At 58.5% G+C, this 12,329-nt stretch overlaps 1 protein-coding gene across 3 annotated transcripts in view; it reads left to right on the forward strand.

Annotated features, from left to right (window-relative positions):
• LOC140390474 (butyrophilin subfamily 3 member A1-like) overlaps window positions 1–11,568 on the forward strand; it is a 218,264-nt gene extending 206,696 nt beyond the window's left edge. For all 3 annotated transcript variants that reach the window (XM_072475629.1, XM_072475631.1, XM_072475630.1), the window contains one exon: window positions 10,848–11,568. In XM_072475629.1, coding sequence (XP_072331730.1) covers window positions 10,848–11,407 — 560 coding nt within the window. In that variant the 3' untranslated portion in view covers window positions 11,408–11,568. The remainder of the gene's footprint in view (window positions 1–10,847) is intronic.
• The last annotated feature ends 761 nt before the right edge of the window (window positions 11,569–12,329 follow it).

Raw genomic sequence — 12,329 nt, forward strand, 5'->3', positions numbered from 1 at the left:
GGCAAGGCCCACTCATTCAGGCAAGTAGACAGTATTCTGTATACTCCTGACTTGTGCCCTATTGGTGATGCAAAGGCTTTGGGAGATTCAGGAGGCAAATTACTGACCACAGAATATTCAATCTCTGACAACATGCTCTTGTAACAGTATTTATGGTATCGCTCAGTTGGCTGGACAGCTGGTTTGTGATGTAGACGGTAGCATAGTGGTTAGCACAGTTGCTTCACAGCTCCAGGTTCCCAGGTTCGTTTCCCAGCTTGGGTCACAGTCTATGCGGAGTCTGCACGTCCTCGCCGTGTCTGTGTGACCATCCGCTCACCCATCCCATTCACACACACACACATTCCATCCCCCCAAACACATTCCATCCCCCCAAACACATTCCATCCCCCCAAACACAACCCATCCCCCCACACACATCCCATCCCCACACACCCGCATCTCATCCCCACACACACACACATCTCATCCCACACACACGCATCCCATCCCTAAACATGCATCCCATCCCGACACACACACATCCCATCCCCCCCACACACATCCCATCCCCACACACCCGCATCTCATCCCCACACACACACACATCTCATCCCACACACACGCATCCCATCCCTAAACATGCATCCCATCCCGACACACACACATCCCATCCCGACACACACACATCCCATCCCCCCCACACACATCCCATCCCCACACACACGCATCTCATCCCCACACACACACACATTCCATCCCCCCAAACACATTCCATCCCCCCAAACACATTCCATCCCCCCAAACACATTCCATCCCCCCAAACACATTCCATCCCCCCAAACACAACCCATCCCCCCACACACATCCCATCCCCACACACACGCATCTCATTCCCACACACACACACATTCCATCCCCCCAAACACAACCCATCCCCCCACACACATCCCATCCCCCCACACACAACCCATCCCCCCACACACATCCCATCCCCCCACACACATCCCATCCCCACACACACGCATCTCATCCCCACACACACACACATCCCATCCCACACACACGCATCCCATCCCTAAACATGCATCCCATCCCTACACACACACATCCCATCCCCCCCACACACATCCCATCCCCCCACACACACACACATCCCACCCCCCCACACACGCATCTCATCCCGACACACACACACATCCCCCCACACACACACACATCCCATCCCCCCCACACACATCCCATCCCCCCACACACACACATCCCATCCCCACACACACACATCCCATCCCCACACACACACATCCCATCCCCACACACACACATCCCATCCCCACACACACACATCCCATCCCCCCCACACATACATCCCATCCCCCCCACACACATCCCATCCCCACACACACACACATCCCATCCCCACACACACACATCCCATCCCCACACACACACACATCCCATCCCCGCACACATACATCCCATCCCCACACACACACATCCCATCCCCGCACACACACATCCCGTCCCCACACACACACATCACATCCCCGCACACACATCCCATCCCCGCACACATACATCCCATCCCCACACACACACATCCCATCCCTGCACACACACATCCCATCCCCACACACACACATCCAATTCCCCCCCACACACACACAAAGATCCCATCCCCACACACAAACATCCTATCCCCCCCACACATACATCCCACCCCCCCCACACTCACACATCCCATCCCCCCCCCCCACACACCCCATCCCCAGTGACTCTGTCCCCCATCCCCAGTGAGTCTGTCCCCCATCCCCAGTGACTCTGTCCCCATCCCCAGTGACTCTGTCCCCCATCCCCAGTGACTCTGTCCCCCATCCCCAGTGACTCTGTCCCCCATCCCCAGTGACTCTGTCCCCCATCCCCAGTGACTCTGTCCCCCATCCCCAGTGACTCTGTCCCCCATCCCCAGTGACTCTGTTCCCCATCCCCAGTGACTCTGTTCCCCATCCCCAGTGACTCTGTTCCCCATCCCCAGTGACTCTGCCCCCATCCCCAGTGACTCTGTCCCCATCCCCAGTGACTATGTCCCCATCCCCAGTGACTATGTCCCCATCCCCAGTGACTATGTCCCCATCCCCAGTGACTATGTCCCCATCCCCAGTGACTATGTCCCCATCCCCAGTGACTCTGTCCCCCATCCCCAGTGACTCTGTCCACCATCCCCAGTGACTCTGTCCACCATCCCCAGTGACTCTGTCCCCATCCCCAGTGACTCCGTCCCCATCCCCAGTGACTATGTCCCCATCCCCAGTGACTCTGTCCCCCATCCCCAGTGACTCTGTCCCCATCCCCAGTGACTCTGTCCCCATCCCCAGTGACTCTGTCCCCATCCCCAGTGACTATGTCCCCATCCCCAGTGACTATGTCCCCATCCCCAGTGACTATGTCCCCATCCCCAGGTACTCTGTCCCCCATCCCCAGTGACTCTGTCCCAATCCCCAGTGACTCTGTCCCCCATCCCCAGTGACTCTGTCCCCATCCCCAGTGACTCTGTCCCCATCCCCAGTGACTCTGTCCCCATCCCCAGTGACTCTGTCCCCATCCCCAGTGACACTCTCCCCGTTCCCAGTGACTCTGTCCCCATCCCTGCATACACACATACACACATACCATCCCTGCACACACACATCCCATCCCCACACACACACATCCAATTCCCCCCCCCACACACACACACAGATCCCATCCCCACACACAAACATCCTATCCCCCCCCACACATACATCCCACCCCCCCCACACTCACACATCCCATTCCCCCCCACACACCCCATCCCCAGTGACTCTGTCCCCATCCCCAGTGACTCTGTCCCCATCCCCAGTGACTGTGTTCCCATCCCCAGTGACTCTGTCCCCATCTCCAGTGACTCTGTCCCCATCCCCAGTGACTCTGTTCCCATCCCCAGTGACTCTGTTCCCATCCCCAGTGAGTCTGTCCCCCATCCCCAGTGAGTCTGTCCCCCATCCCCAGTGAGTCTGTCCCCATCCCCAGTGACTCTGTCCCCCATCCCCAGTGACTCTGTCCCCCATCCCCAGTGACTCTGTCCCCCATCCCCAGTGACTCTGTCCCCCATCCCCAGTGACTCTGTTCCCCATCCCCAGTGACTCTGTTCCCCATCCCCAGTGACTCTGTCCCCATCCCCAGTGACTCTGTCCCCATCCCCAGTGACTCTGTCCCCATCCCCAGTGACTCTGCCCCATCCCCAGTGACTATGTCCCCATCCCCAGTGACTATGTCCCCATCCCCAGTGACTATGTCCCCATCCCCAGTGACTATGTCCCCATCCCCAGTGACTATGTCCCCATCCCCAGTGACTCTGTCCCCCATCCCCAGTGACTCTGTCCACCATCCCCAGTGACTCTGTCCACCATCCCCAGTGACTCTGTCCCCATCCCCAGTGACTCTGTCCCCCATCCCCAGTGACTCTGTCCCCCATCCCCAGTGACTCTGTCCCCCATCCCCAGTGACTCTGTCCCCATCCCCAGTGACTCTGTCCCCATCCCCAGTGACTCTGTCCCCATCCCCAGTGACTCTGTCCCCATCCCCAGTGACTCTGTCCCCATCCCCAGTGACTATGTCCCCATCCCCAGTGACTATGTCCCCATCCCCAGTGACTATGTCCCCATCCCCAGGTACTCTGTCCCCCATCCCCAGTGACTCTGTCCCAATCCCCAGTGACTCTGTCCCCCATCCCCAGTGACTCTGTCCCCATCCCCAGTGACTCTGTCCCCATCCCCAGTGACTCTGTCCCCATCCCCAGTGACTCTGTCCCCATCGCCAGTGACTATGTCCCCATCCCCAGTGACTGTGTTCCCATCCCCAGTGACTCACACCCAATCCCCAGTGACTCTGTCCCCCATCCCCAGTGACTCTGTCCCCCATCCCCAGTGACTCTGTCCCCATCCCCAGTGACTCTGTCCCCATCCCCAGTGCCTGTGTTCCCATCCCCAGTGACTCTGTCCCCCATCCCCAGTGACTCTGTCCCCATCCCCAGTGCCTCTGTTCCCATCCCCAGTGAGTCACTCCCAATCCCCAGTGAGTCACTCCCAATCCCCAGTGACTCTGTCCCCATCCCCAGTGCCTCTGTCCCCATCCCCAGTGCCTCTGTCCCCATCCCCAGTGACTGTGTTCCCATCCCCAGTGACTCTGTCCCCCATCCCCATTGACTCTGTCCCCATCCCCATTGACTCTGTCCCCATCCCCAGTGACTCTGTCCCCATCCCCAGTGACTCTGTCCCCATCCCCAGTGACTCTGTCCCCATCCCCAGTGACTCTGTCCCCCATCCCCAGTGACTCTGTCCCCATCCCCAGTGACTCTGTCCCCATCCCCAGTGACTCTGTCCCCATCCCCAGTGACTCTGTCCCCATCCCCAGTGACTCTGTCCCCATCCCCAGTGACTCTGTCCCCATCCCCAGTGACTCTGTCCCCATCCCCAGTGACTCTGTCACCATCCCCAGTGACTCTGTCCCCATCCCCAGTGACTGTTCCCATCCCCAGTCACTCTGTCCCCCATCCCCAGTGACTCTGTCCCCCATCCCCAGTGACTCTGTCCCCATCCCCAGTGACTCTGTCCCCATCCCCAGTGCCTGTGTTCCCATCCCCAGTGACTCTGTCCCCCATCCCCAGTGACTCTGTCCCCCATCCCCAGTGACTCTGTCCCCATCCCCAGTGCCTCTGTTCCCATCCCCAGTGAGTCACTCCCAATCCCCAGTGAGTCACTCCCAATCCCCAGTGACTCTGTCCCCATCCCCAGTGCCTCTGTCCCCCATCCCCAGTGACTCTGTCCCCATCCCCAGTGACTCTGTCCCCATCCCCAGTGACTCTGTCCCCATCCCCAGTGACTCTGTCCCCATCCCCAGTGACTCTGTCCCCATCCCCAGTGACTCTGTCCCCATCCCCAGTGACTCTGTCCCCATCCCCAGTGACTCTGTCCCCATCCCCAGTGACTCTGTCCCCATCCCCAGTGACTCTGTCCCCATCCCCAGTGACTCTGTCCCCATCCCCAGTGACTCTGTCCCCATCCCCAGTGACTGTTCCCATCCCCAGTCACTCTGTCCCCCATCCCCAGTGACTCTGTCCCCCATCCTCAGTGACTCTGTCCCCATCCCCAGTGACTCTGTCCCCATCCCCAGTGACTCTGTCCCCATCCCCAGTGACTCTGTCCCCATCCCCAGTGACTCTGTCCCCATCCCCAGTGACTCTGTCCCCATCCCCAGTGACTCTGTCCCCATCCCCAGTGACTCTGTCCCCATCCCCAGTGACTCTGTCCCCATCCCCAGTGACTCTGTCCCCATCCCCAGTGACTCTGTCACCATCCCCAGTGACTCTGTCCCCATCCCCAGTGACTGTTCCCATCCCCAGTGACTCTGTCCCCCATCCCCAGTGACTCTGTCCCCCATCCCCAGTGACTCTGTCCCCCATCCCCAGTGACTCTGTCGCCCATCCCCAGTGACTCTGTCCCCATCCCCAGTGACTCTGTCCCCATCCCCAGTGCCTGTGTTCCCATCCCCAGTGACTCTGTCCCCCATCCCCAGTGACTCTGTCCCCATCCCCAGTGACTCTGTCCCCATCCCCAGTGACTCTGTCCCCATCCCCAGTGACTCTGTCCCCAATCCCCAGTGACTCTGTCCCCCATCCCCAGTGACTCTGTCCCCATCCCCAGTGACTCTGTCCCCATCCCCAGTGACTCTGTCCCCATCACCAGTGACACTGTCCCCATCCCCAGTGACTCTGTCCCCATCCCCAGTGACTCTGTCCCCATCCCCAGTGACTCTGTCCCCATCCCCAGTGACTCTGTCCCCATCCCCAGTGACTCTGTCCCCATCCCCAGTGACTCTGTCCCCATCCCCAGTGACTCTGTCCCCATCCCCAGTGACTATGTCCCCATCCCCAGTGACTATGTCCCCATCCCCAGTGACTATGTCCCCACGCACAGTGACTATGCCCCCACCCCCAGTGACTATGTCCCCACACCCAGTGACTATGTCCCCCAACCCCAGTGACTCTGTCCCAATCCCCAGTGACTCTGTCCCCCATCCCCAGTGACTCTGTTCCCCATCCCCAGTGACTCTGTCCCCATCCCCAGTGACTCTGTCCCCATCACCAGTGACTCTGTCCCCATCCCCAGTGACTCTGTCCCCATCCCCAGTGACTATGTCCCCATCCCCAGTGACTCTGTCCCCATTCCCAGTTACTCTGTCCCCATTCCCAGTTACTGTGTCCCCAATTCCTGTGACTCTGTACCCATTCCCAGTGAGTCTCCCCCCCCGATCCCCAGTGAGTCTCTCCCCCTGATCCCCAGTGAGTCTCTCCCCCCGATCCCCAGTGAGTCTGTCCCCCCGATCCCCAGTGAGTCTCTCACCCAATCCCCAGTGACTCTCCCCGAGATCCCCAGTGAGTCTCTCCCCCCGATCCCCAGTGAGTCTCTCCCCCGATCCGCAGTGACTCTCCCCGATATCCCCAGTGAGTCTCTCCCCCCGATCCCCAGTGAGTCTCTCCCCCGATCCCCAGTGACTCTCCCCCGATCCCCAGTGAGTCTCTCCCCCCGGTCCCCAGTGAATCTCTCTCCGATCCCCAGTGAGTCTCTCTCCGATCCCCAGTGAGTCTCTCTCCGATCCCCAGTGACTCTGTCCCCCATCCCCAGTGACTATGTCCCCATCCCCAGTGACTATGTCCCCATCCCCAGTGACTCTGTCCCCCATCCCAAGTGACTCTGTCCCAATCCCCAGTGACTCTGTCCCCCATCCCCAGTGACTCTGTCCCCCATCCCCAGTGACTCTGTCCCCGTCCCCAGTGACTCTGTCCCCCATCCCGTGACTCTATCCCCATCCCCAGTGACTCTGTCCCCCATCCCCAGTGACTCTGTCCCCATCCCCAGTGACTCTGTCCCCCATCCCCAGTGACGCTGTCCCCCATCCCGTGACTCTGTCCCCATCCCCAGTGACTCTGTCCCCCATCCCCAGTGACTCTGTCCCCCATCCCCAGTGACTCTGTCCCCATCCCCAGTGACTCTGTCCCCATCCCCAGTGACACTCTCCCCGTTCCCAGTGACTCTGTCCCAATCCCCAGTGACTCTGTCCCCCATCCCCAGTGACTGTTCCCCATCCCAGTGATTCTGTCCCCATCCCCAGTGACTCTCTCCCCATCCCCAGTGACTCTTTGTTCCCATCCACAGTGACCCTGTCCCCCAGCCCCAGTGACTGTGTCCCCATCCCCAGTGACTGTGTCCCCATCCCCAGTGACTGTGTCCCCATCCCCAGTGACTCTGTTCTCCGTCCCCAGTGACACTGTCCCCCGTCCCCAGTGACTCTGTCCCCCGTCCCCAGTGACTCTGTCCCCCGTCCCCAGTGACTCTGTCCCCATCCCCAGTGACTGTGTTCCCATCCCCAGTGACCCTGTCCCCCATCCCCAGTGACTCTGTCCCCATCCCCAGTGACTCTGTCCCCATCCCCAGTGACTCTGTCCCCATCCCCAGTGACTCTGTCCCCATCCCCAGTGACTCTGTCCCCAAACCCAGTGACTATTTCACCATCCCCAGTGACTCTGTCCCCCGTCCCCAGTGACCCTGTCCCCCATCCCCAGTGACTCTGTCGCCATCCCCAGTGACTCTGTCGCCATCCCCAGTGACTCTGTCGCCATCCCCAGTGACTCTGTCGCCATCCCCAGTGACTCTGTCCCCCATCCCCAGTGACTCTGTCGCCATCCCCAGTGACTCTGTCGCCATCCCCAGTGACTCTGTCCCCCCATCCCCAGTGACTCTGTCCCCCATCCCCAGTGACTCTGTCCCCATCCCCAGTGACTCTGTCTCCCATCCCCAGTGACTCTGTCTCCCATCCTCAGTGACTCTCTCCCCCATCCCCAGTGACTCTGTCCCCACCCCCAGTGACTCTGTCCCCCAACCCCAGTGACTCAGTCCCAATCCCCAGTGACTCTGTCCCAATCCCCAGTGACTCTGTCCCCATCCCCAGTGACTCTGTCCCCATCACCAGTGACTCTGTCCCCATCCCCAGTGACTCTGTCCCCATCCCCAGTGACTCTGTCCCCATCCCCAGTGCCTGTGTTCCCATCCCCAGTGACTCTGTCCACCATCCCCAGTGACTCTGTCCCCCATCCCCAGTGACTCTGTCCCCCATCCCCAGTGACTCTGCCCCCCATCCCCAGTGACTCTGTCCCCCATCCCCAGTGACTCTGTCCCCCATCCCCAGTGACTCTGTTCCCCATCCCCAGTGATTCTGTCCCCATCCCCAGTGATTCTGTCCCCATCCCCAGTGACTCTGTCCCCATCCCCAGTGACTCTGTCCCCATCCCCAGTGACTCTGTCCCCATCCCCAGTGACTATGTCCCCATCCCCAGTGACTCTGTCCCCATCCCCAGTGACTCTGTCGACCATCCCCAGTGACTCTGTCCCCATCCCCAGTGACTCTGTCCCCATCCCCAGTGACTCTGTCCCCATCCCCAGTGACTATGTCCCCATCCCCAGTGACTGTCCCCCATTCCCAGTTACTCTGTCCCCATCCCCAGTGACTCTGTCTCCCATCCTCAGTGACTCTCTCCCCCATCCCCAGTGACTCTGTCCCCACCCCCAGTGACTCTGTCCCCCAACCCCAGTGACTCTGTCCCCATCCCCAATGACTCTGTCCCCATCCCCAGTGCCTGTGTTCCCATCCCCAGTGACTCTGTCCCCCATCCCCAGTGACTCGGTCCCCTATCCCCAGTGACTCTGTCCCCCATCCCCAGTGACTCTGTCCCCATCCCCAGTGACTCTGTCCCCATCCCCAGTGACTCTGTCCCCATCCCCAGTGACTCTGTCCCCATCCCCAGTGACTATGTCCCCATCCCCAGTGACTGTGTCCCCATCCCCAGTGACTCTGTCCACCATCCCCAGAGACCCTGTCCCCATCCCCAGTGACTCTGTCCCCATCCCCATGTCCCCATCCCCAGTGACTCTGTCCCCATTCCCAGTTACTGTGTCCCCATCCCCTGTGACTCTGTACCCATTCCCAGTGAGTCTCCCCCCCGATCCCCAGTGAGTCTCTCCCCCCGATCCCCAGTGAATCTCTCCCCCGATCCGCAGTGACTCTCCCCGAGATCCCCAGTGAGTCTCTCCCCCCGATCCCCAGTGAGTCTCTCCCCCGATCCCCAGTGACTCTCCCCCGATCCCCAGTGAGTCTCTCCCCCCGATCCCCAGTGAATCTCTCCCCCGATCCCCAGTGAATCTCTCTCCGATCCCCAGTGAGTCTCTCTCCGATCCCCAGTGAGTCTCTCTCCGATCCCCAGGACTCTGTCCCCCATCCCCAGTGACTCTGTCCCCCATCCCCAGTGACTCTGTCCCCCATCCCCAGTGACTCTGTCCCCCATCCCTAGTGACTCTGTCCCCCATCCCCAGTGACTCTGTCCCCCATCCCCAGTGACTCTGTTCCCCATCCCCAGTGATTCTGTCCCCATCCCCAGTGACTCTGTCCCCATCCCCAGTGACTCTGTCCCCATCCCCAGTGACTCTGTCCCCATCCCCAGTGACTCTCTCCCCATCCCCAGTGACTATGTCCCCATCCCCAGTGACTCTGTCCACCATCCCCAGTGACTCTGTCCCCATCCCCAGTGACTCTGTCCCCATCCCCAGTGACTCTGTCCCCATCCCCAGTGACTGTCCCCCATTCCCAGTTACTCTGTCCCCATCCCCAGTGACTCTGTCTCCCATCCTCAGTGACTCTCTCCCCCATCCCCAGTGACTCTGTCCCCACCCCCAGTGACTCTGTCCCCCAACCCCAGTGACTCTGTCCCCATCCCCAGTGACTCTGTCCCCATCCCCAGTGCCTGTGTTCCCATCCCCAGTGACTCTGTCCCCCATCCCCAGTGACTCTGTCCCCCATCCCCAGTGACTCTGTTCCCCATCCCGTAATTCTGTCCCCATCCCCAGTGACTGTCCCCCATCCCCTGTGACTCTGTTCCCCATCCCCAGTGATTCTGTCCCCATCCCCAGTGACTCTGTCCCCATCCCCAGTGACTCTGTCCCCATCCCCAGTGACTCTGTCCCCATCCCCAGTGACTCTGTCCACCATCCCCAGTGACTCTGTCCCCATCCCCAGTGACTCTGTCCCCATCCCCAGTGACTCTGTCCCCCATTCCCAGTTACTCTGTCCCCATCCCCAGTTACTCTGTCCCCATCCCCTGTGACTCTGTACCCATTCCCAGTGAGTCTCCCCCCCGATCCCCAGTGAGTCTCCCCCCCCGATCCCCAGTGAGTCTCCCCCCCCGATCCCCAGTGAGTCTCTCCCCCCGATCCCCAGTGAGTCTCTCCCCCGATCCCCAGTGAGTCTCTCCCCCGATCCCCAGTGACTCTCCCCGAGATCCCCAGTGAGTCTCTCCCCCCGATCCCCAGTGAGTCTCTCTCCGATCCCCAGTGAGTCTCTCTCCGATTCCCAGTGAGTCTCTCTCCGATCCCCAGTGAGTCTCTCCCCGATCCCCAGTGAGTCTCCCCCCGATCCCCAGTGAGTCTCTCTCCGATCCCCAGTGAGTCTCTCTCCGATCCCCTGTGAGTCTCTCTCCGATCCCCAGTGAGTCTCCCCCCGATCCCCAGTGAGTCTCTCCCCGATCCCCAGTGAGTCTCTCCCCGATCCCCAGTGAGTCTCTCTCCGATCCCCAGTGAGTCTCTCTCCGATCCCCAGTGAGTCTCTCCCCGATCTCCAGTGAGTCTCTCTCCGATCCCCAGTGAGTCTCTCCCCTGATCCCCAGTGAGTCACTCCCCTGATCCCCAGTGAGTCTCTCTCCGATCCCCAGTGAGTCTCTAATTTTCTGTTTTTTCTCCCAGTCTCTGTGACCCTGGATGAGGAAACAGCGAATCCCCAGCTTGAGGTGTCTGAGGATCTGAAGAGTTTGAGATGGACCCGGACTGAGAGGAGTCTCCCTGACACCAGGAAGAGGTTTACACACTGGCTCTGTGCGCTGGGATCAGAGGGATTCACATCGGGGAGACATTACTGGGAGGTGGAGGTGACGGGGAATCGGGTCTGGATTCTGGGAGTAGCCGCAGAGTCTGTGGAGAGGAAGGACCCGGTCAGTCTGAGCCCAGAGACTGGATTCTGGATCATTGGGCGGGTTGATGATCAGTTTTATATAAATTCCTCTCCTGGATCCCGTCTCCGTGTCGGTCAGATCCCCGGGAAGGTGGGAGTTTATCTCAGTTATGAGTCTGGGACAGTTTCATTTTACAACGTGGACACCAAGTCCCATCTCCACACCTTCGCCGGGAATAAATTCACTGAGAAACTTTATCCTTTATTCGGGACTTGGGATGTAAACAATTGGCTGAGAATCTGCTCCGGTTCTGATTGGATCAGTAACAGGGGCGGGGCCCTGACGTCACAATGACTTGACCCCGTGATCAGGGTCAGAGGTCAGGGGTCAGAAACCACCATTGACAACAGGTTGTCACTAAATGTGTCATTTAATTTGCAAATTGTAAAATCCCGATCAGACTGTAAATACAAACAACACAAATGTCAGAGGATTAAAATAAAAAGTCAATTCAATATCTTGTGTCTCTCCTTCACTTACTCCCTGCTTCAGTCAGTCCATTTCCAGCAGTCGCAGTATTTAGTTATTATTACAACAGATTGTTAGATTGTATAAATATAGTTTATTTGATGCAGCAACATTCCTGTCAGCAAAACAATAAACCTAAAACCACAAACTGTCTATGGATTTATTTTAACCCAGTAATTTCAGGCCCTTGAATTTATTCTCATCAATTAAATCTCACAACTTTATTTCCTGCCTGAAAGATGCTGTCAGGATTTCAGTCACTATTATCTGATGATATGTCTGTAGGGTTCCGGAGTTTCGATGTTTATTCAGGTAAATGAATAAAAACATTTATCTTATCGTAAAAATCCTATTTTGTATGGAGCAACACCGCCACCTGCTGACCCTGATCGGGACTCCGCTGATTTTATTTTCTCCGCAATACCGATTGTGTCCACCTGGTGGTGCTCAAGCACCATCATTTCTCCTTGGCGAGATAATAATGTAGAAGTAGTCTGGGTAGATATTTAATATAATGGAAGAAAAAATGAAGTTTCTTGGTCTATTAACCTCTCGATCTGTGCTGCACAATTCTCCCTTTTGACGTTTAATCTCCCCGATCTTCCACGCTATCACAGATCTTCGACCACACATGTGTCTGCTCCATCCTCCTATTCCTACTCTCACTAGCACGCGGTCAGTGGGGTGCGGAGTGAGATAGCTGCCTTTTCCTTCAATGTTTTTATTGAGCCATTTATATATATATACA

The sequence above is a fragment of the Scyliorhinus torazame genome, chromosome 14, assembly GCF_047496885.1.
Source record: "Scyliorhinus torazame isolate Kashiwa2021f chromosome 14, sScyTor2.1, whole genome shotgun sequence".
NCBI lineage: Eukaryota > Metazoa > Chordata > Chondrichthyes > Carcharhiniformes > Scyliorhinidae > Scyliorhinus > Scyliorhinus torazame.